This window comes from Enhydra lutris, unplaced genomic scaffold, assembly GCF_002288905.1.
Source record: "Enhydra lutris kenyoni isolate GAN:26980312 unplaced genomic scaffold, ASM228890v2 scaffoldscaffold2, whole genome shotgun sequence".
In the NCBI taxonomy this organism is placed as follows: Eukaryota; Metazoa; Chordata; class Mammalia; order Carnivora; family Mustelidae; genus Enhydra; species Enhydra lutris.
Window position 1 is genome coordinate 8,612,744 of NW_019154086.1, and position 25,551 is coordinate 8,638,294.

The 25,551-nt window shown below is 41.4% G+C and overlaps 1 protein-coding gene across 2 annotated transcripts in view; it reads left to right on the top strand.

The window, feature by feature from the left end:
• The window catches only part of LOC111148861 (methylcrotonoyl-CoA carboxylase 1), a 59,712-nt gene extending 57,912 nt beyond the window's left edge, over positions 1–1,800 (top strand). For both annotated transcript variants that reach the window (XR_002640722.1, XM_022505662.1), the window contains 2 exons: positions 437–508; positions 1,447–1,800. Coding sequence is in view for 1 of the 2 variants with exons in the window: in XM_022505662.1 (XP_022361370.1) it covers positions 437–508; positions 1,447–1,575 (201 nt within the window). In the remaining variant the exon portion in view is untranslated. The remainder of the gene's footprint in view (positions 1–436; positions 509–1,446) is intronic.
• Positions 1,801–25,551: the final 23,751 nt, after the last annotated feature.

Below are 25,551 nucleotides of genomic sequence, written 5' to 3' on the forward strand. Positions count from 1 at the left end.
TCTATGCATTTACTACACAGGGGCCTCAAAGCTTGGAGCACTATCCTAGACCACCTATAAAATCAGGAAAACCAGGCATGACCCTCCAATGCCTATAATATTGAAGTATATTGGTTCTTCCTTGGTCGTATGGCTTGTCTGTACATATGTGAAAACAGAAAAGGATCTCAAGATATATAAAGCATATTCATCCAATTCCAGGAAAACTAGAGGGCTTGAGGATGGAGGTGAGGAGCTAAACAGTGCTCCCCGAAGACATGAGGGCCAGCAATGCCAGATTGACGAGTAGGTCTCTGATTGGCCCCAGCACCCGTCTTTGGCAGATGAGACAACCACATAGATCCGTACTTCCACTGTATGCATCCTTATGCCAACTCTGTAGACCATGAGGGACCTCTGTCTTTTTCAGTATTAACCTGTCACTCTTAATTTCTAGATATTTGTGAAAGTTGGAGACAAAGTAAAAGCTGGAGATTCTCTAATGGTTATGATTGCCATGAAAATGGAGGTAATGAAATCACAAGCTCACTTGCCAGTTAAAACTTCGGGAACTTTCAGACCTAATTGGCTTTTTGCCTTATTTTATAAGTTAATACCATTTTAAATAGTAAGAGCCATGGGTTGATGAACCATTAACTGGAGGACATAAAACCAAACCACCCTTCTTTTAAATAGGTTTTCATTTTAATTTTGTGAAACAGCATTTGTCAGTTCTGATACTGAAATTAAAGAAATTATCAGTAGCTTAAATTCAGGCAGTACCCCAGCTGATTGTTAAGCTGTTGGTATTTTCTAAGGCCAAACTTGGGATGCCAAGCATCAGTATCAGGGTGAAAACCTCAGTCAAACTAGATGAGCTCCTGAGGTTTGTAGATGGTTGGAAATTGTAGGCCAGTAGTTCTCAGCCTGGCCATATATTACAGTCACCTGATGGGGAGAGCTTTTCCAAACTACTTCCCCAGAATGGCTGAATTGGGATCTCCTGCGCTGGGGCCCAGGGATTGATAGTTTTATTCAACAGCTTCTCAAGTGAGACTCTGCGGTGAAGCTTGTGGCAAAATACCAGGTAGGCCAGAGTGTCCCAGTCAGTGACCTTGAGTGCGATACAGGTGCGTCAGAATAGTGACTCCTCACAGCCCTGAAGCACACCATAAAAATGTTACTTTCTTTGGGGTTATGGGTATTGTGGAGGGTATGTGCTATGGTGAGTGCTGTGAAGTGTGTAAACCTGGCGATTCACAGACCTGTACCCCTGGGGCTAAGAATATGTTTATTAAAAAACTTTTTTAAAAATTTTTTTAAATGTTACTTTCTCTGGGTGCTGTGGTATCTAAAGCTGGAAAAACTTCAAAACAACCAGCTTTTTTACTTTCCATCTCTCTTGCCTTGCTGCGTGCTCAGTCTTCGTTGGTATTGCAGTCACTGTCCGGTCTTGTGTCCCTGCAGCACACCATAAAGGCTCCAAAGGATGGCACGATCAAGACCGTGTTCTACAAAGAAGGTTCTCAGGCCAACAGACACGCTCCTTTAATCGAATTTGAGGAAGAGGCATCTGACCAAAGAAAAGCAAAATAAACTCTGTCAAAGAAATGCCCCGTTAAGCAGTATCTTCAGTATAGTATCTACGCCAAAAAGAGAAAGTGCCTTCCTGCTTTTCTCGGAGTCTAATAAGCAGCAGTTTTACTAAATGATTATTATTAAGCTAAAACACATTTTTATCTTTGAGAATCATGTACTTGGGTCACCACTACAATAAATTATCTCAAAATATTTCATACTAATAAACCGAATTATACTTTATTGGAAGCTAATATCGTTTGTTTCTGCCTCAAATATTACACACTGTAATGTCCTTTAGGAAGGCAAGTAGCACTTTGATCAAAAGAGGAGGACTGGAGGAAGAAAGGTGGTTTAAATTATTTCCCATTTAAAATCATGATGAAAATAGGCATATTTCAGAGACAGAAGCAAATCTGAAAACATGATTGAGTTGAACGTAATTTTCCTGGGGCACCTGGGTGGCTCAGTCAGATACGTATTGGACTCTTGATTTCTGCTGAAGTTGTTATCTCAGGATTGTGAGTTCAAGCCTCACATCTGGCTCCACAGCTTAACATTCTCCTGGGTGCGTGGGTGGCTCAGTTGGTTTGGTGTCTGACTCTTGATTTCAGCTCAAGTCATGATCTCAGCGTCACGAGATCGGCTCTGCATCTGGCTCGCACTCAGCTCAGTCTGTTCTCCCCGCCTCCTCTGCCCCTCCCCCAACTCGTGCATGTGCCTTCTCTAAATAAATAAGATCTTAAAAAAAAAAAAAATTCTCAGGGCAGCTGGGTGGCTCAGTCAGTTAAACGTCCACCTTCAGTTCAGTTCATGATCCCAGGATCCTGGGATTGAGCTCTACATCTGGCTCCCTGCTTGGTGGGGACCCGGCTTCTCACTCTCCCTTTGCTGTTCCTCCTCTGTGTGTATGTGTGTCAGATAAATAAAATTAAAAATTAAAAAGTTCATTCTCCCTCTCCTTTTACCTCTGCCCCCTCTCTCCTGCTCTAAAGAAGAAAGAAAGAGAAAAAGGAAGGAAAGAGAAAATGAATGGGGTGCCTGGGTGGCTCAGCTGGTTAAGTGGCTGCCTTTGGCTCAGATTACGAGCTCAGGGTCCTGGAATCGAGCTCTGTATTAATCTCCCTCCTCAGCGGGGAGCCTGCTTCTCCCTCTCCCTATGCCGCTCCCCATGCTTTTGTGTTCTCTCTCTGTTGTAAATAAATTTAAAAAAAAAATGAGTAAGGTGGGTTCCACATCCAAAAACAGATGTGCCCACCTGAAATAGAGGGTACTTGGGGCCTATAAGAGAAGATGTGTGGAATTTAGTTTGGGGCCAAACTAACTGGCAAGGAAGAGCCCTTTTGGATTTTTACCTTGCAAGTAGCAGTTACATTGAATTGTTTCTTAGCAGGGAAAACAGTGATTTGTAGAAAATTTGGCTAGTAGAGCCCCTTTAAGAAACTTTGACATTTCACAAGGTTAAACATTTGCATACTCTATGACCTAACTTCTAGAAATGCACAAACGCTCTTGTGCACCGAGAATGTTCATAGCCACGTTACCCATAACACTGGAAACAATCCCAGTTGGTCGGCAGGAGAAGGGATAAATAACTCTGGTATGGCACACAGTGGAATACTATCTAACAACAAAGTAAACAGGCTAAGAACATCAAGGCATGGGTTTTGGAATCATAAATTTAAAGACCGGGATAAGCTTCGGGCATTAATCAGGTCAGTGGTTGAGACAGGTGAGGCCTATAGAGCTAGATGCAAGGTACCGGAAATGTTCCAGGGCTGACTGGTTGGTTGGTTATATTCATGCAATTATGTTTCATAACATATTACATAGAAGCTTTTCATAATTCAAATAATATTTTTAAAAATTTCGTCGGGCAGCAATATGCATGTGGACAGAGGAGGAAAAGACTAGAGCCCAGAAAACCAGTTAGGCATGGGGTCATAAAGGACAAGGCCATCTCAAACACAGCCTTTTAAATCTATTTTTAGCAACAGAGGCTTTGCCTGGATCCAAGCAAAACTGTCTACAGAGGGAAAAGCAAAGGTGTCCTGGTGGAAATTTGGGGTTGCTATTTTCTCCCTTTCATCTCTTTCATGGAACAAGATCGAGCTCTCAATTTCCTTGTTACTTGACTCTCTTGGTCATAGGTAATAGCGTGCATAGGAGGAATTTCAAGCCCGCCAGCCCAATTACCCACATATTGGTGGAATCCTTTGAGAGCATCACCAACTGTGGTGCTGTGAGAGCAGGGTTCCTGATTACATGTGACTGCATCTGTTCCTTCTAAAGACAGCATTTGCCGTAGACCAGGACCTCTGGAAACCAAAATGGCAAGAAATGGTTTTTGCTCCCACCCTAATTAATGGAAAACAGGATCCAGCTATGTAGAAGAATGTCCTCTGATAGTATGATATACCTGTGCACTGGGTGCCATGGTGGGGGTCAGGTGAGTGGCATAATCACTTCTACTTTAAAGGGGCTGGGAGGCTGAGGGAGAGGCAGTGACATCCGACCTGGGCTTTGGAGTACAGCCATTTGCCAGCAGAGAAAGAAGGTAAGATAAGGCCAACGCAGGGAGAGGGACTCGCAAGGGCTAATAATAACAGTAAGGCGTGAAAGTGCACACGGCGTTCAGGGCACAGAGCCATACAGCTTGGGCTGGGTCATGGGTGCAGCAGAGAGGGGCTTGGGGAAGTGGCTGCCCAGCAGGGAAAGCGCTTGATTCTGGAGGCAGTTGGGAGCCCTGGAGGTTTTCAAACAACGTTTTTCAAAGTTGTTTCTGTCCACAGTCTGGAGTACAGACTGGAAAGTGGAGTGAGCCCAGAGACAGTGAGTCTAAGTCCAAAAGAGGCACCAAATATGGATGCCTGAGTTGGATGGCTCAGGCGGAGAAGACAGAGCTCGGTACACCTGTCCACGATGGGCATATAAGTAGCTTTTCTTTTGGGTAACCTCCATTTGCAAGCATGGGTCAAAACCTGAGCTGTATGATTAGAAGAAAGCAGTTTGCTCCCTTAGCTCTGACAATAGCATTCTGGATGCATTGTGTTCACATCTAGAATAATGAAGAAAACAAAAGTTGAGAGCCCTGATGGTTCCTTTTTAATAATTGGCGAGGCCACAAAACATTGTAGTGAAAACAGCCTTAGGAGTTAAAATTTTGGCATTTAGACCCTCACCTTGCCACTCACTGGAGTATCCTGAGTAAAGTCACTTACACTCTGAGGGTCATCTGTAAATGGGGGGTGTCAACACTACATCACAGGGTTATTTGGGATATTAAATGAGAAAATGTATAGGTTGCTTTTAGCACTGTGCCTGGAACATCATTTATTCACAACTGATAGTTATTAATTTTTAACTGCAGTTAGAGCAATTAAGGAACCACTCTAAATTCAGCTCAGCTGCTTACCCTTGCCAGCAAAATTCCCAGGTGCTGGGGTGGTGAGCAACCCCACCTGGACATGCATCGCTCTGTTGCCCCTCGTCATTCCACCCCTCATCTTCAGCCCGCTCCAGAGTCACCCAGGCTCTTGTCAACCACAGGCAGATTGCCGCAACGTCTGGGGTAGGCTCTGTAGTTCCCTCCCTCTGCGACGTGGGTTGCCAGGCTAGCATGTCCTAGAGCCTGCATGCTGATGGGACAGCAGCATTCCCAGAAGCAGCTTGCTTCTTGCATGAAGGATGGGCTGGACTTGTTCCATCTTCCAGTTGTCACATGGTGTAGATGGCACTGTGAGGGGGGACCTTCCTTGTTTGGCTTCAGGGTCCATGTGAGTGGGTGTTAACGACTCCCATGGGGTGCAGTTGAGTAGGGAGTTCTCTTCCGTGAGCTGAACTCCTTCTCTGTTTTTTCCCCACGACTGTCTTCTCACCTTTGCACTTACCACTCTTTTTTTTTTTTTTTTTTTTTTTGCACTTACCATTCTTAACCCTCAAATAGTTCTCTGAGGAATATTAGAAGTTGAAATGTGCATCTATGTTATGTCTACATATAACACTTCTGCCATGTTAAGATACTTTACAGTGTTGGGGCGCCTGGGTGGCTCAGTGGGTTGAGCCTCTGCCTTCGGCTCAGGTCATGATCCCAGGGTCCTGGGGTCGAGCCCCGCATTGGGCTCTCTGCTCAGCAGGGAGTCTGCTTCCCCCCCTCTCTCTCTGCCTGCCTCTCTAACTACTTGTGATCTCTGTCAAATAAATAAATAAATTAATTAATTTTAAAAAAAAGATACTTTACAGTGTTGATAGTAAGACCTTGCACTTCTGTCGTACCTTCATCAGAAGATTTCTAAAAGCACTCCTAGATATTCACACCCAGCTTCAAGATACCCAGGAAGAGGAAAACGTGACTTAAACTGTGTGGTGAGAGGGAAGGAGATGGATGTCCCTAAATGCTCTTCTCTGTCCCCAGATCAGGGAGCCTTGGGTAATTAGTGCTTTCCCGCTACTGACACACTGCTCCCTGAAGGCTGGCCGCAGGGAGCTGCGGCTTTGGGGGAGTGGTTCTACGTCACCAGACTCTAAGTATACAGCATCCCAGGAGGCTCTGCCCACGCTCCACGGCTTTCAAAGTCACACGCAGGATGGAAGCAGTCTTGCCCATCCGCCCCCAGCTCCTGTGAATAACCCTGAGGACACCATTCCTTCCGGACCAGGGAGTCGCTGGATTGTTAGCGATCAGAGCTGATACCAAAGATTACCCTGTCACTCTTGATATTTGTCTCCCACATGCTGGATCATGGGAATCAGAATGCCCTGGTGCCTCTAACTGGCTTGGTCTCCTGCAGCGGGTGTCAGGTACAAGGAGCACTCGCCCCTTAAACCTCCAAGTCCCAGCCACGATGTAACTCCCTCCCCCCTAAGATGGCCAACGTCATTCTCTATACAGACGACTCTGCATTAGCTTGATGCTAAACGCTTTGTTTAGATTAGAAAGAAGTCCTCATTCCGAATCCATCACCCCCACCAAAAACACAAAAGCAAAACAAAACAAAAACCACCTAAAACCACTAAGAACAACAACAAAAGATAACTTGGGGCTTCTCTCCTTCTTCTTGGTTATTCTTACTCCTTTATCCTCACCACCTATGTCCTGAAAGCCCTGTGGTTTTGTTCCCATTCCCGAAGTCATGTGTCATGTTAGTCATCATTGGGACTGGCATCCCGCCTAAGTTTGTTCTTCCATTGCTCATCTGGCCCCACTGAGACCTTCCATTTCGGATGGGCCATGCTAAGCAGGCTGCCTCATCCGCCACGGGCAACGCTTGTCCTCGACCTCCCTTCCTTCTCTGTGGGCCAGGCCCATCGCACATCTGAACCCCTGGTCATTCCACAGTAATCCAATACACCAAACGGCTACTGAGGGTCTATGTGCAAGATAAGTCACAGGTCTTTCTTTCCTTGGCCATGTAAATACCATTGGTCTCTTCTCCCATAAGTATTTAATTTGTGAATAGGTGATATATGCTCATGGTTCAAAATCTAAAAATGTATACTAAAAGTCCTGCAGTGGAAATCTCCCTTCTACCCACGGCCTCCTCGCCCCTGGCAACATGTAGCTGTTTGTATTTGTTTCCTGTGTGTCCTTCCAGTGTCTATGTGCTCAAAACCAAATACAACTCTATTATCTAATTTCCAACCTTTGACGATAAAGGTCAAGTTCTGCACTTTGCTTTTTTTATTTAACCATGTGTCTTAGAGATCCTTCCATAACAACATACAGGGAGTTTCCTTATTCTGTTTCACAGCTGCATGGGATTCCACTTGTTCCACTAAATGGACATAACTTATTCAACCAGACCCTTACTGGTGGACATTTAGGTTGTTTTCAAATCCTTGCTATGACCCAAAAAATGCAGTGAAGACCCTGACAATATTTCATTTTGCACATATGCAATTCTGTTAGGATAAATTGCTAGAAGCAAATTCCTTGGTCAGAGACTAATAATGAAATATTGAAAAATTAAGCTAAAAACACTTACGTTTGAGGTTAGTGTTACTGTGCCCGCAGTAACAACTCACATTTATAAAGCATTTTATGATGTGCTGACATTTTATCACCAAGGGAGGAATCCTCAATACCGTCCTCATGGAAATTTGAGGGAACTGAGATTATGAGAGAGACTCCCACACAATCCTACTTCTCATAGCTTCTTGTAGTTGTTGGGACTAAAACTGAAACGGGGACTTTTCATTCCAAAATTCCCTGTTTTCTATGGATAATGCTGACTTCTGAATTAGCAAGGGAGGGGGAAAGGCAATTTTACTCATCCAGAACTTACCATTTTCTGAAAACACTTCTCTCCTTGGCTGAATATCTCCTCACTCTCTTAGATCTCCTCCTGGAGAACTTAGTGGTACCATGGCCCCCATGCTTGTTTGGCCAGAGAATCTCAGGTAAGCTACTTGCCAGACCATCCTACTTAAAATGTCAGTGCAACTTAAGGTGGAATTGGAACTGGAAATTAAAACCGTTTTGTTCAGAATGGGGTTTAAAGTTAAAACACCCTCCAGAGACCCCAGGGTGGCTCAGTTGGGCATCCGGCTTGATTTCGGCTGAGGTCTTGATCTCAGGGTTGCGAGTTTGGGCCCAGCATGGAGACTACTTAATAAAACAAAACAAAAATACCCTCCAGACAAACTGATCTTCTGGTGGTCTTATTTCCAGAATAAGATCATTCTCTTGAAACCTTAAGAGAAATACCGTGTCTCAACATCGACAAGGAATTTGTTAATTTGCCAGACAAAAACTGTAGAATTGGGGGATAGACGGGGGAGCAGGCAATGTGCTCTAATTTTCAGAGATTTTTACTTCAGTAAAGGACTTTGGATATACCTGAAATTTGGAAAAACTTAGATTCAGTGACAGTTCAGTTCTTTTTAACGGAAGGGTAAAATTTTGTGCTTCTTGTGGAGAATTGTGGAGACAGATTAAAAGAAAATATATGACTCATCAAGGCCATTATTTCATTACAAAAACTGAAAAACTTTGTTAATTTAAAGACCACTTCCAGGGCGCCTGGGTGGCTCAGTGGGTTGAGCCGCTGCCTTCGGCTCAGGTCATGATCCCAGGGTCCTGGGATCGAGTCCCACGTCGGGCTCTCTGCTCAGCAGGGAGCCTGCTTCCCTTCCTCTCTCTCTGCCTGCCTCTCTGCCTACTTGTGATCTCTGTCTGTCAAATAAATAAATAAAAAAAATAAAAAAAAATAAAAAAAATTAAAAAAAAATAAAGACCACTTCCAGGGGCACCTGGGTGGCTCAGTCAGTTGGGTGGACAACTCTTGATCTCAGCTCAGGTCTTGATCTCAGGGTCCTGAGTTCAAGCCTCACACTGGGCTCTAGAGCCTGCTTAAATAAAAATAAAAATAAAGACAACATCCACAGAGAAGAAATTGATGATTGCAGGAGGTGGGGAAGCAAAATGGGTGAAGGGGAGTAGGAGATCTAGTTTTGGGTGAATGAGTCGCAGGAATGACAGATACAGCATAGGGAATAGAGTCAATGATATTGTAGTAGCACTGGATGGTGACAGACGGTAACTACACTTGAGGTGAGCACAACATAATATATGAAGGTGTCCAATCACTATGCCTAAAACTAATATGTGTCAACTAAACTAAATATTTTTTTAAAAGGCAATTTCCCCACCAACTCTGCTTTAAATATTTTATTTCTTATCTATTTTGCAGACTTTTTTATTTGCTAATTCAATTCTTTCCCAAAAAATCTGACTTAAACAAATGCATAAAAAAGTTAAAAACTACACAGTGGAATCCACATAAGACAACTTTGTGGACAAAATAGTTTGTCCCCTCTTCAATTCAGATAACATGCACACATGCCCAGAAATGAGATTTTGTTATTAAAAGTGGTTTAATCTCTTAGAGACACTAATAGAACCCACAGAAAAATATATCAACACCTTAATGATGAGTTCTTGATTCACACTGAGAGACGCACCTATCACTCCAATTCGGATAGTCCTGTTGATTTGACTGTGCGTGTTTCTCCTGGTGTGAAAAGCACAGGGAAGCCAATCAGAATGACCAAGGTTCTTGATGGACAGGGACCCAGATAAGAGGAGTTTGGTGCCTGGTATGGGATCTAACAATTTGATTCCCACGGAAGGAATGCATTCAGGGCTAAGGAGCCCCAAGTGGTTGAAACCCCACTACCACTTTGCTTTTCTGGGATTTCCTACTTTCCCGTGTTTTGTCTACTTGCCCCCATTTTATTAACCTATTCTTTCTTTAGATTTATTAACACCACCATTAATCTATTTTTCCTGGACTTTCCTCATAATAGGAATCACCTGGAGTGCTTGACCAAAAAAGATTTCTGAATAGAATTTCTAAAGGAAAGTTCTGGCATTCTGTATATTTAACAAACACCCAGGTGATTTTTACCAGGAGGGCTTGGGAACATTTAGTTCGTTGTATCTCAAAATGTAATGTTCCTACAATCACCTGTTCCTGATGCCATTGGTCTGGAGAGGGTCCTAGATTCCCCATTCCTAACAAGCTCCCCAGGCCTCTGGCCAGGGGACAGATGGCATTTTGAGTAAGAGGCAGTGGTGCTTTTCAAAAAGGTGCTCCTGGGCCAGCAGACTGGGCAGCGCCATAGAACCTCCTAGAAGTGCCAATTCCTAGTCTACACGTAATGAATCAAACACTGGGGTGTGACCCAGCAATTTGTTTTAACAAGGCCTGCAGGTGAGATGTTGATGCATACTCAAATTCAAGAATCACTGATCTATAGGTCTGCTTCGCTGCTGCTTACTGCTTCTGATTGGGAGGTTATTTCACTGGAGATGAACTGCGCACATTTCTGATTTGATTCACGTTGTCTGCCTTCAGATAGTTTAACTCTATTTGGGATGATCCCTTACTAGCACCTTTGTCAAGTGTTTGGGAAATATTGGCAAGAAACTCATCTTAGAGTATTGGGGGAGGGGGGACTTATTCCTTGGCCAGAGCAGGGTTCGCAAATGCTTAAAGGGACCAGACGCTCAAGAGAGAAGAGGTTAAAGAAAGCAAAGTGGTGGGGTTTCAGGGATGAGGTCTGGCTTCAGAAAGCGGCTGTGCCTCTGCTCCCCCCAGCAGGTGCCAGGCCAGGCAGGGAAGTGGGCTCAGAGGAGTCACCTCTCTGACTGCTTACAGGAAGCCAGAAAACCAACTTTTCACGTGGAATCTTGTGATTTTTAAACATTGGCAAACTGTTCAGTATTGTTGTCACTATTCTGTGTGCCTAACAAGCAAGGCTTCTGTTAGCAGCTGCATGTTGGAAGGACTGGTTAGGGAGGCCACTGATTCACTGGCCTGGCTCCTGAAGAAGAGAGAGCCGGCTCTGGAGGTCCTTGCTGGAAAACCCAAACCCAAACCTTTTATCACGCTCCTGGGAAAAGCCTGTCAATTCTTTTCTCTAAGCAGCTCCTGGAGCAGCCACAGGTTTGAGCTCATAGAAACATGTGGAACATTTGTAATTGGAAAATGGGCAGTGTCACATTGTGTGATCCATCTGGAAGAAAGGACAGCTCTGCCGTGGGGCAGATACAGATTCCATGAGTCCTGAGGCTTATACAATTTGGAGGGACCTTATTTAAGAAAAATATGTGAAATTATGAATACAAAGTTACTTATGAAAGTACAAAGAAATCTTAACCAAATGTGGGAAATGTTTACGCTTGCAAATTTTACAAAGAGCAAATGCCCACTGCCTTGGAAGGGCCCACCCAAAGCTCGGGCCCTGGGGCGTCAGGTGTCCCCACACATCTGCCTCGGTCCTGGTGACCACTGGGAGGCAGGCAGGGGTTAGGAGGGGACTGGAGGGGCTGGTGTTCTGGGTTCTGGTGATGTTCTATTTCTTGACCTGCATGGGAAGGTGGATACCAGGGGGGTTTATTTTGTGATTTGTTAAGCTATTCACTTACATTTTTTTTATAGTTTTATGTATCTTTCATAATTTGAAGAAATATTTGGCCCTTTTCTAAGTCAGCAAAAGTACACATTTCATTGGGTAAACTGGTTCTTCAATAAACATTTGTTGAATGAATGCACAAGTAAATGAATACCTTCAAATCTATTCAGCCACTATATATCAAGGGCCTAAATGTGTAAGGGTCCCTGCTAGGTATTTTGTTATTAAATACATTATAGTAGGACATCTGGGTGGTTTAGTCAGTCAAACGTCTGCCTTCTGCTCAGGTCATGATCCCAGGGTCTGGGATCAAGCTCCCTTCAGGCTCCCTTCTCCCTTTCCCTCTGCCTGCTGCTCCCCTTGCTCATGCTCTCCTTCATTCTTTGTCAAAAATAAATAAATAAATAAATAAAATCTTTGAAAAAAATACATTATAGTATTTGCTATTTAAGTAGAAGGAGAAGTAAAAGAAAAAAATTTTTTTTTTTTTGGAGAGAAAGAGAGAGAGAGAGCTCATACATGCACCATGGTTGGGGAGGCGGTGGCAGTGGAGGGAGAGAGAGAATCTTGAGCAGGCTCCATACCCAGGGGCTCAACCTCATGACCCTGAAATCATGATGTGAGCTGAAATCAAGAGTCAGATGCTTAACTGACTGAGCCACCCAGGTGCCCCTAAGTAAAATTTAATGAAAGAAATAAAATAGGGGTACCTGGCTGGATCAGTCAGTGCAGTATGTGACTCTTAATCTTGGGGTGATGGGTTTAAGTCCCACATTGGGTGTAGATCTTACTTAAAAAAATAATTATTTTATTTTATTTCATCATTTTAAAAGGTTAATCTTTTTTTTTACTATTTTATATATAAAACTAAAAATATAAAAATATATTATTTTATATATAAGCTGGATACAGGCTTTAAAAAGTAAAGATTTAAATTAATACCATTAACCAAAGTTCTATTATTTATAGCTTTAAAATTTCTTAATCTACAATCATACAATTTTTTAAAATGTTAGGTAGAAGGAATACAAAAAAGAAATTAGTATTTATTTAACATATTCTAAAGGCCAGCTGAATAATATTTTAAAATCATGTGTAATTCCACACACTAACATAACCACTATTATTGTTTCCTTCAATCTTTTATTTATAGGTACACTTCTTACATAGTTAAAATCATAGTGTCCAGTGGGTGACTGGGTGGGTCAGTTGGTTAAGTGTCCGATTTTTGGTTTCGGCTCAGGTCATGATCTCAGGGTTGTGAGATCTGAGCCCTGAGTTGGGCTGTGCTTGATGCAGACTCTGCCCGAGATTCTCTTCCTCTATTCCCCCCACCCCCACCCCACCAATCTAGTTCTCACTCTACAAATAAATAAATATTTTAAAAAATTCATAGTGTCTATAAAATTTCAATCCTGATTGTCTGTACCTAACACATCATAAGCATTTTCTATGTTGGTACATGGTCTTCATAATTCCAGTTTTAAAAACTGCATAATTATTCCTTAGCTATTCCCAGTAAATGGATAGAATATAATTTATATAACTATGCTTCTAATCTTAGACATTCAGATTATTTTTAATTTTTGCTATTATAAAATAATGCAGTACTTAACATTTGGATGTACATCGCTTTCTTTTCATATTACAGTCCTATGCCTCAGGATACATATCCCTCAATTTTCTTTTTCTTATAAATGCATGTATTTCATTTGTGCACTCTGAAAAAGAACCAGAATTAGAGTGGAAGTGAGAGAAGGAAAAAGGTGGGGAGATGATACAAAGGGAACATCCCTGCCCAGAGATATTCAAAATTGTTCACCTTGATTGACTCCAAGACAGGACTTTAATTTTATTGCATTAAAATTCATAGAACACATTTTTCTCCTATCAGGAATGTTCTTCTACAATCCGTTGGTCACCGTGGATGTTCCGCCCAAACTGGCAGGGTAGGTCCCTCTCTGGAGAATCCATTTCTCAGGTTGTCAGAAACTATGATAGCTATCAAGAAAGATTTTTAGTAGCCAAATGTTGCAGATATGCGATTGCCTGATTATGCTCTAGATGACATTTCATTCCAACTTAATTGAAGAAATTGAGCATCTATATTTCTATTTTCTGTATCAAAAATCTGGACAAGTAGTGTGGTGATTTTTTTTTTCTGATTTGTGAATGTAATTGCGTGAAGAGTCATAAAAAGCTTTTTATTATACACTTAATTACCTTGTCTATGAAATCTGGGCATAAGTATGGGCAAAACACTCAAAGACAGGCATAAACAAAACACAATCCTTCTGCTCAAGCAGTTTATATATTTTTTTAAAGATTTTATTTATTTATTTGACAGAGAGAGATCACAAGTAGGCAGAGAGAGAGAGGGGGAAGCAGGCTCCCTGCTGAGCAGAGATCCTGATGCGGGACTCGATCCCAGGACCCCAAGATCATGACCTGAGCCGAAAGCAGCAGCTTAACCCACTGAGCCACCCAGGCGCCCCTCAAGCAGTTTATATTTTAAGCAATAGGGAACATAAACATGAGTCAATTAACCTTCTAAATAAAGTTTATGTTCTTAAAAAAAAAAATATATATATATATATATATATATATATTTATTTATTTATTTATATATGTATATATATATGACACTCCAAGGAATGTAAACACAAACCGGACAGTTGAAGGTCTTAGGAATGATGGGATGACTTTTTTAGGTGAGTTAATGATGTTGTATTTTTTTTTCTAAAATCCCATTCTTTTAGAGAGATGGAAATGAATTAGAATAAAATGAACTATATCTGAGATTTGCATCAAAATTATGCAGACCATGGGAATGGTTGGGACAAGGTTGACCTTGAGTTGATAATTGTCGAAGTTGGGGGAAGGGTACATTTGGGGGATTTAGTCTACTTTTGTATATATTTGAAAAATTTTATAAATTACTACACCATATTTAGCTTTCCTTGGGCCATGAAATCAAAGCACTAATTATGATTGGAGCCTCAATGATCCACCAACAGCACATGGTACTCTCTCAACCTTCATATCCTACCCAGCCTGCCTGCCTGCCTGGCCTTTCTTCCTGGGCCTCTCCCCAACTCTCACCATGAGCCTGATCAGCTCGCAGCGTCTGTCCTGCATTACTTTGAGGTCCCTACCTGGAAGGGAGATGTTGACAAAGAAGCTTGGTTAGTGAGAAATTGTGCTTCCTTTGACCCCTCCTTGAACTTTCAGATCTATGTTTATTTGGGAATAAAATAGAAATGATTCAGCTTATGAATTTCCTCAGGGCCGGTGGAATCCTGAATTCTCTTAGATGACTTTATTCATTCTAAGCTCTAATTGAAACCACAGTGTGGAAACCGGTTGGCTCTTCTCTTATATATTCTATCTGTTCGAAGCAACAACATCTCAATTCCTGCTTCCTTGGCATTGGGTTGAATTAATCAATAGAGTATATAACTAACACACAAAAAAAGCCAAATAGAAAATCTTCCAGTAAGGCAAATGGAAAATTACAAGATAAAAACTTAACTTTTTGCAGCTTTTCAAGTCAGGTAAAAGAGATTCATTTTTCTTTCGATTTGAATTGTTTTGAATTAAAATTGAAACGGATAGTATAAATCTGAGATACTCTCAGAAACCATTTCTTTTGTTGTATTCCCTTTGTTGAAGCTCTTCCCCCTTAACTCATTGAATTATATCACTGTAATTACCCAAGTCACTGTCATTAAATAGAAAATCTTGTGCCACCATTTTTATTTTAGATTTACAGTAGACAAGATGATCCTATCAATGAGAAGGGAGTAAATTTTTAATATTTTGAAGGCCTAACATCTATTCTAATTTAAATAACCAGTTTAATGGTTCCTAACCTCTTTGCCTTTTAGATTCTTTTTAATTATTTCTATAAACAGGGGCTTTCGGCATTAAAACAATTTTTCCCCCTAACAAAAAACATATACTTATTAACAGGTCATCAAGTAACTTCTCCATTTTTTCAAAGTGTTCAAAGAACACATGTAGTTCATAACGAGCTTGGAAAAATATGTATTATCACCCTGAACTAAAATAGCCCCAGCGAAAAGGAAAGAATTCCAATTTGTGAGCAGGTGAAAGCTTTTATTTTTTCTTTAGCTAAGCCATTTCTGTTAGACTTTTTTTACATAGCGAAAATGGTCTGTGATCTATATTACCACCTTTGCAAACTGTAATTGTGGTAATAGCTCTACTCATTAAATTGTGTCATTCAGAGCTCCTATAAAAGAGCCTTGGTAGCAAAAAAAATAATAGGTTTTCTTAAAGATGATTTTTCCCTTTCTCATTGATAGGCATTACTACACATAAAATTGTGTGAACTAGTAAATAATCTTTTGGGTATATACTTTCTTACATTCTTTTCCTTCTGTGTTTTCTTGCTGTAAAACCGATGTCCCTGGCCATTGCCAGGGAGGAAAGGCATCTTGAGGCTGACACGTGGACATGGGCTCATCAGGCAGGCAGGTGGTAAAACAAGGGGCTTATTTGGAAGTTCTTTATCTCCCTACTGACCGTCTCTTCTCCCCCTTGAGTGTTCAGCCTGGTTCAATTCGGTTCATTGGGCAGAGTGTTAGCGCAGTAGACAATACTTTAGGAGACCTACAAATGTAGGACGCATGGTCCCTGCTTTGGAGGACGTGAAATCTAGTCATCAGTAGAGGAAAAATGATGTGGGCAGAAATACCTAAGCTGAGAGGCAAAATGAGCTAAGTGCTCTAGGGATTTCAAACAGCCTGCTTGGACTTGAACAGGGGTGTGTGTGTGTGTGTGTGCATGTGCGTGCACGCACGCGTAGGGGGTTGGCACCTCTAGCCATAGGGACTGAGGAGCATGATGGAGGAACTGGATATTGAAAGAAGAGGAAGCCTGTGGAGGGTAAAGATAGGGAGATGGGGACAAGGGTATTGCTGACAGAGAAGCAGTACCATCAGGAGATCTGTCTTGTCTGTCTATCTATGGAATTGGTCTTACATAATTGTGTGAGCTGGTTAAGCAGTCTCTCTGAGCCTTTGTCTCCATGTCTAATGTTGGAACTTAAAGGCCACCATCCAGACAGTCAGGAATGGATGTTGGATGTTAAAAGTAAGGGAGATCAGGAGAAGGCTGGAAGTCACAGCATGAGATGGGATTTCGTGAGGATGGACTGAAAGCTGTGTCAGTTCTTGTGACCTCTGACCTTGGCATCCAGGCTATTCTGCAGAAGGGAGGACCCTAGGTCACAGAGCTGAACACAAATACCTGGCTCAGGAGTTGGAGAAGCTGAAGGGAGAATCCAGGACAAAGAGAAGCTGCAAGCTTAGTTGCTGATTCATGCCAATGAGATGAATCAGCACATCAGCAAATTGTGTGTGAGCCACAAAATGGCCACTTCCCTTCTGCCCTCCAAATCTCCAAGAATCGCCCTTATGGCCCACCCTAATAGAAAACATATAAGAAAGGGAATTCAGGGAAATATAGACCAGATGCTTTCCACACCATCACAAAGTGTATCCAGAGTATGGAGCTTCTAAAAATTAAGCTAAAGAATTAAGATGGTATCAACATAAGTGGCCATTGGAATTTTCTGAGACAGAGGACCAACAGTGAAGTTGACCTTAAGGACAATGAAGTGGTGAGCAGGACAGATTGGAGGGCCTGACTAGGAAGCTCAGAACTCTGGTGAGTAGTAGCAAGGGGATTCAGGAGGTTGGAGTAGAAAGGGAAGTGGAAAAGCTATGCCTAAAAATTTCACTGCTATGGCCAGTACACAAAGCTTGCTTTTGTATGTTTGGCGAAGAGAGTGGATCTACGTACAAAGCACTGCCCGCCCTTGACATTGGTGCACTTGTCCATCCATTTTCTTCAACATTAAAAATTTCAGTGGCCTGGGTCAAAGTCCCGAGTTTGTGACCCTAGAAGTTTGTGGTCCTAAAGAGAGAAGATCAGTGGATGTTTGCCATGTTTTATGACACCCAACAATAGCAATTGAAAATCCTTTTTGGGTTTGGGGAATTTTTCTCACTAAGAATCCTGCTGGAAGCCGGTACATCATTGTCTCAGCTTACTTTTAACCTAGGGAGACTCCAATTTGTAAGAAGACAGGAAGAAGCAGGTACCAAACAGAACCACCTTTTTATTACTGGGTAGTATGCTGTTACATGGATATTCCACATTTGCTTTATCCATTCACTAACTGACAAACATTTGAATATTTTCTAGTTTTTTTCTATTATGTATAATACTGCTGTAAATACTTTTGTACCTGTCTTCTGGATAAACATCTAATAGTGCAATTGCTGGGTCATATGGTAACTTTAAGTTGTAAGAAATTGCCAAACTATTGTCCAGGTTTCCATTATACATTTCCATCAGCAGGGCATGAGGATCAGGTTTCTCTACATGTTCACCCAAACTTGGGAAGGTCCATCTTTTTAATTATAGCCATTCTTGTGGATGTGTAGTGCTATCTTGTGGTTTTAATTTGCATTTTCCCAATGACCAATGATGTTGAATTTCCATAAAAATTTTGGGATCAACTCATCAACTTCTACAAAGCCTACTGGGGTTTTGATAGGGATTGCACTGAATCTATACAACTATTTAGGGGAGATTTGCCATCCTTTCAATCTTGAGTCTTTGAATCCAAGAACATGGGACATTTCTCACTTATTTAGATCTTCTTTAATTTCTCTCAGCGATATTTTATAATTTTCAGTGTACAAATCTTTCACTTCTTTTGTTAAATTTATTCACAATTATTATTTTTTGATCCTGTTGTGAGTGAAATTGTTTTCTTAATTTTAGATTGTTTGTTGCTAATATATAGTAATACTATTGATTTTAAAAATATTGATCTTGTATCCAGTGGCCTTGCTGAATTCATTTTTTTGTTCTAGCTGCTTTGGGCAGGGGCTGGGGGACTCCATAGAGTTTCCTATGTATAGGACAATGTCATCTGAGAATAAAGATAGTTTTACTTCTTTTTTCTAATCTGGATACCTTAAACATTTTTTTTCTTATTGAACTGGTTAGAACTTCAGTTCAAGGTTGATTAGAGGTGGAAAGAGTAAGTATCTTCACCTTATTCCCATTATAGGGAGAAGTAGTCAGTCTTTCACAATCAAGTATGATAACACTAGTTTTGTTTTGTTTGTTTTGGGGTTTTTTGTAGATGCTCTTTATCAGGTAAGGAACTTCCTTTTTATTCCTAGTTTGTTGAGCATTTTTACCATGAATGGAGTTAGGTTTTATTAAATGCTTTTTCTGCATCTATTGAGATGGTTGTATTGGTTTTTTTTTTAATCCTTTTTTTTCTCCCATCACTTTTCTTTTTTCCTTTTTAAAGATTTTATTTATTTGTCAGAGAGAGAAAAAAAACACAAGCAGGCAGAGCAGGCAGAGGGAGAAGGAGGCTCCCCACTGAGCAAGGAGCGTGATGCGAAACACAATCCCAGGACCCTGGGATCATGACCTGTGGTGAAGACAGACCCTTAATGATTGAGCCACCCAGGTGTCCCTGATTGTATTGTTTTTGTCTTAATCCTATTAATATAGTATTTTACATTAACTGCTTTTCAACTATTAAACCAACCTTGCATTCCTGTGTACATGGTCATGGTATATAATTCTTTCATACATCATTGAATTTGGTTTGCTAATATTTTTAAAAGGGTTTTTGCATTTATGTATTAAGTCTGTAGTTTTGTGAGGGGTATTTTTGTTGTTGTTCTTTTTGGTTTCACATCAGGAGAATACTGACTTCATGGAATTGACATTTGTCTTGCTTCTATAGGCAGGTAAATAGAATTTGCATTATTGTAATTCTTGCATTTATTTGTTTCTTCTTCCTTTTGAGAAACAAGTTTTATAAGTTATTTTTAAAACAGAAACTAGATCTTATCTACTGGTTTGGTCACCAAAATTTAATAGATGTTTCATCTGAGAACCCATGCAGGGTCCTCTCTTCACACTATCTGTCTGTTGATGCAGACAGGGGCAGAGACAGATGGCATACCAGGACCTAACTACCTCAAAGTCAAACTTCCCAACTGATCACAGACAGAAGAGAAAGCTGTCCCCTTCTTTTTCTCTTCTGTAGTGTAGAGGAATAGAAAAATGTTTCTTGAGTAGTCATTTACCATTGTTGTAACTTCTTATCATAGACCCTTGAGCTATGGGGAAGAAATGTGATAATTATATATATAACCAGTCAAATTCGCTCTGCTGATCGAAGTGTCTTATTTTTTTTTAAGATTTCATTTATTGAGAGAGAGAGCACAGTAGGGGAGGGACAGAAGGAGAGGGAGGAGGACAAGGACAAGCAGACTCCCTGCTGAGTGGGGAGCCCAACACCGGGCTCGATCCTAGGACCCTGAGATCATGACCTGAGCTGAAGTCCGATGCCTAAGTGACTGAGCCACCCAGGCGCCCCCAAAGTGTTTCTAGATGCCAAAGCCATATCAAGTGTTAGAAGAATCTTTGTGTTGATACAGTGTTTAGAAGGAATCGACTATCTAACCAGTGTTTCCCTCTTCATGTAATCTTAATATTTGTTATGATCATGGTTGATTTGGGTTATTTTTCAGTGTATGAAACATAAAGAACAATCACAATGCTCTACTTGAGGGTACCTTTTGATTAAAGAGGCATCCAAACATAATAGGAAAGAACTGCTCCCCCCCCCCAACATCACTTTAAACCACTTTCTTCTTCTCGAAATAAACCAAGTCACCTCAGACTGAGACTCACTGCTATTCATTCTTTAGAAGGTCACTCATGCGTTACTTCTTCTAGATTGAGCAGGTAACCACCACAGCATTACCTATGCTGTCTCAGTTATTCTCCACACAATACTTGGAGATATAGGTATTTTATAGATGAAGAAACTGGGGCTCATATTAAGAAATATGCCAACATCGGGGCACCTGGGTGGCTCAGTGGGTTAAGCCTCTACCTTTGGCTCAGGTCTTGATCTCAGGGTCCTGGAATCGAGTCCCTCATCGGGCTCTCTGCTCAGTGGGGAGCCTGCTTCCCCGCTCTCTCTGCCTGCCTCTCTGTCTACTTGTGATCTCTCTCTCCGGCAAATAAATAAATAAAATGTTTTTTAAAAAAAAAAAGAAATATGCCAACATCACCTTTTCAAAAGATTTTATTTATTTATTTATTTGAGAAAGAGAGACTGAGATAGTGACAGAGATCACAAGTGGGGAGGAGAGGAAAAGCAGTCTCCCCACAGGGAGCCCGAAGTGGGGCTGGATCCCAGGAACCAGGTATCATGACCCGAGCCAAAGGCAGCTGTTTAACTGACTGAGTGACCCAGGCTCCCCGCCAGCATCACCTTTATAATAAAATGGTAGAGTCTGGTTCCAATGCTGATCTAGGTAATTGAAGCCCACCCTCTCCTGCTACACACAGCCACTGGTCCCCCCCGCCCCGCCCTGGAGTCCTGCTGGGCTTCTGGGATGCAGTACCTGTAAGCCGTCTCAGAGACCCTTTTCTCACCCTCCACCAGAGTTTCCACATCATCTGATCCTGGGTTCCTGGGGTGGGTGGGCAGGGACGCCAGGACTGTTTGGTTCTTTCTTTGTATGTCTAGTACCTCATACTGTGGCTGATGTGCAGATATTCAACAAACGTTGAAATAATGACCTAGTGAGAGAAATTGTGCCTCCCAGACTTTTGAGGAAAGCTCAGATTTGAAACTGGAAGGAAATCAGGAATTTATCCAACCCAGACTTGCCAGTCAGTGGAGTCGAGGCTCCAAGAAGAGAGCTGTGATTTGCCCAGTCATCTGGAGATAGCCAAATTGGAATACAGTTGTCTTATTCCATGGCTTTCTCAGGGTACCCGTAGGCCAGTTTCTGACATTTCAAAGCTGATGCCGCTCTTCAGTTTGTAAGGTATATAAAGGTAATGCACATGTAAAAGTAATAATAAGGGATCTGACTTTTAAATCATGTAGAGGTAACGTTGCATGAAAAAAGTTCTAACTACAGTGACTTCTAACTACAGTGACTAACTACAGGGACTTAAGACTATTCATTACCTCTTTTGAGAAATCATCTGAAGGATTGGAATCAAATTTTAAGACTTTTCTCAGCTGAAACATCAACCAAAGCCCTGGGCCTGGGGGACTGGACTAAGAACTTGGGTTCTGAGCCAGACACTTCACCCAGGGTGTGATTGTCATATGTGCCCAGCTTGAGTGAGGTGTTCGCTTACACATTTTGCAGCTCTGTTGTTACTCTGTGGGGCTGGATCCTATAGATCAGGAATGAAAATAATCCCTTCCTCTCTCCTGACCCCTCCCACTGGCTGTTTCTTCCAGCCAGACCTGATCTGCCAGTTGTGCTGTCACCAGCGCTCGCCCACCAGGCCTGACCCTGGGCCACCGTGCTTCCTCACCACTGAACCCTCATCCCCCGCACCCCTCTTTCAGGTCAGGCTGTCAACAAAATCAGGGGACCGCTTCAAATTCCTTAAAATTCATTGTTTTGTTTCAAAGTGGTGATATGCAACCACAATATTTTCCTTCCAGTTGTCTGAGGGTGGCCATGTCACGCATTTTCTCTCTGAAGATCTCGGCCCAATCGTCTCCTCTCCCAAATGTCCTGAAGGGTCCTCTCAACGTATTAACCCATTTGGGCTTCACTTGCAGATTCCTTCACTGACTGCTTCTTTCTGTAGATTTGCTTTCAAAATGATAACCTTACATTAGGAGCTTCTTTGTGATTTTTATCGTATTTTTCTCTTTCTTAGGGCTGTAAGCTAATCTGACCCCAATTTTTTTTCTAGTTGAACCACCTTAGCTTCCCAATTCTAAATAGTTTTGTCCTACTCTTGGTTATATATAACCAAGATATAACCAATTTATTTGGTTTTCATTTATTTCCTGGAAGTAAGAGTACTTATTTCTCCCACTTGTTATCTATTTCCAGGCAAGACACTGTCTGGACCTGTGCTGGCCAATGTAGTAGCCATTACCATATGCGGCAACAGAACACTTGAAATGTGACTAGTCCAAATTAAGATGTACTTTAAGTATAAAATACAGATCAGATTTTCAAGACCTGCTCTGAAAGAAAGAATGTAAACTATCTCAGTAATATCTTAGGTTAAGTACATGTTGATATTTTGGATCTCTTAGGTTAAATATTATAAATGAAACAGGGTAAGCCTGTTTCTTCCCAGTCTTCTAAATGTCAGCACTAGAAAATTTAAAATTTCCTATGTGCCTCACATTCATAGCATGTATTATATTTGCCATACAGTGCTAGTCTAGGTACTTCATACACTTAGAAATGAATGGATGAGCGAATGAATGAGATAAGCTCTACTTTCCTGATCTCTGAGGACAGCTCCTAATTGTCTACCAGGAAGGAATCAAACAAACTCCGGTTTGATTGCACCTTACCACAATTCAACCCAATCTTCTCATTTTGTAATTGAGAATACCCAGTCCCAGAGAAATTTGCATGCCTTCTGTACTATGCGCTGAATAAAGACAGGAAGGCAAGGTGTTGTTGATTTAATACTGGCATTTTCTCTGTCATCAGCAGTGGCAAATGCCTTAGTGAAGATACCCAAAGTATCCAGGGACGGACACTCTGGATTCTGGAGGGCTATCAACTGTACTACCTATAGAATTATTTCAGCCTTCACAATTTCAATGAATTTACTCTCTGCAACTGACCAGAGCTGTCTAAGACAGACACGTAGGCTGAGCTGGAGTCTCATGTGGGAGGGCCCAAGCGGGACTGGGTGGGGAGGTCCAGGATTGACACTTGACATTGTGTCAATTATTGACACATGGGGTTGACATGTGGGACATTGTGACATCATCAGTGATGGTCTCAGATGGTTTCCCATTGCTGGGCCTCCAGTCTCAGCTGATACTGCAAGTTCATTCCTCTACCATGAGTGTGGAGCAGCTAAAATCAACAGATCCACATGTACCTTGAGGTGACAGACTGGTTCTGGTGAATACTCCCTTTTCCTGTTTAGAGGAGACCCTTCTCTTTGCTCTTTTGTGTGAAGAGGACAATGGTGCTCATTTTTCTAAGGATTCCTTAAGGTTTATCCTTTTGTCCTGATTAAGGATTCCTATTCAAATAGTTCAGAATGTGGGGGAAAGAGTCCCAGGCAGTCATTCATTTCTTCAGGTCACACTGTTCATTCTTACTAGGGAAAGGAGAGCCAAAAGGCTTCCATTTCTTCCCCTACTCCGGTGAGTTAGGCATTAATTTGGGGCTCTGGCTCTCACATTAGATTCCTTGCAACTGCACTAGGGCCTGTCCCTGCCCCTGCGGCCTCGTCCTGTCTGCTTCACCCTTTAAAATATTATCATTCTGGATCAGTAAGACTGAAATGCCACGTTTTACTCAAACTAAAATAGGTTGCATTGGTCAGTCTCATTTACTCCTATGTATTTATAACTAGGCGGGCTTGAATTCAATAAGCACATTTATGTAAATGTTGGGCAAAATCAAGTCCACCCAAGTGAAGTGTGGGAGGGTGGTGGCTGTGGATCCCAGACTAGTGCCTTTGAACTGTAACTATGTATACATGGTTCCCCTGCAGGCTTAATTTTAGCTAGATGAACTACCCGAAATGTTAGCAATCTGTCTCTTCAGATTACTTTTGCTCTTTCCCTTTGCTACAAGACAGATTTTAAAAGTATGGAATCCTTGGTTTCACATGTTTCTTTAAACAGAACTGTAACAATTTTATCAGTGATTATATTTATCTTGACATGAATTTTTAAGCATCCAAGGCAATATGCATTTTTCAAATAGTTGCATGTTTTACCTTGAAAAGTTACACTATCTATAAATACTCTATATTAATGTGTCCATGTAGCTATAATGCACAGTGAATATATATGTATGCATGTACTTTCTCTGTGTGTATATATACACACATATGTTATATATAGAGATGTGTGTGTCTATAGATATAGAGGGAATGAGAATAGTGGATTTCAGCTGGATGGTTCCACCTTATTTCTTATTTTGTATTGAGATTGTCACTTAGGAAATAATCTTTGCAAATTCTGCTCTTAAAAAAAACTCAAAGTCTTAAATATCTGAAACCTCATGACAAAAAAGTATTGTGAACATGTTAAGGAATATTCCTCAGTTGATCACATATTGCATTTTGTGCTTTATCTTCGGGACTTTTCCATTTCAAAAATAATCAGGACAATTTTAACAAATATGTTTCTCTCAATAACGATGACTGAGTGATAATTCTCCATTTCACATTCAGTTCTGTAGCTTGTAAGTGCTGTAATGGGTACAGTTGCTACTACATTTACCATCTGACCATATGGTGTAACATACATCTGCCAAAAAGGACAGACATTCCTTTACAATAACAAACATAGGCATAGTCTAAAGGCAAATCGGCAGACATCAGATATCTCCCATCTATTATCATGCAGCACATTCTATGTCATATATGTCAGATACTTGCTTTGACACTGAAAACTCCAAGATGTGTGCAGCTGGGTCTCTGACCTGGAGGAGTACACAGTCTGGCAGGGGAGGTGGTCATGCGGGCAGATGATTATCCTGTGATGTCATGATGTCCTAAGTGTAATAGCAGCATATATGAGGTGTCACAAGTGCAGAAAGAAAAACAATGCCTAACTGCTGGAATCCGGGAATGAATGAGGTCAGGAGATAACTGCAGAGAAGATGGTCTTTGAATTGAGTATGAGGTCTTGGTTGGAAATACAGAGTGGTGGTTAAAAGAATCGTCTGTAGCCAGACTACATGGGTTTAAAAATCCCAGCTCTACGGCTTACCAGCCAAGGAAACTTAGGCATGTTATTTAACCTTTCTGTGCTTCTGTTTCCTCCTCTGTAGAATGGGCATAATCACTGGGCACAGTTCATAGGGCTGAAGTGAGGATTTTGTAAGTGTGTGCCATGGGCACAGAACAGTGCATGGCACATGGAAAGCTCTCAAACAGTATCAGCTTCAATACCAGGGATAGCAGGAGGAGAGAAAGCAAGGAGACCTAAATGAGTACTTGGCTTATCAAAACTGAAATTTGAGG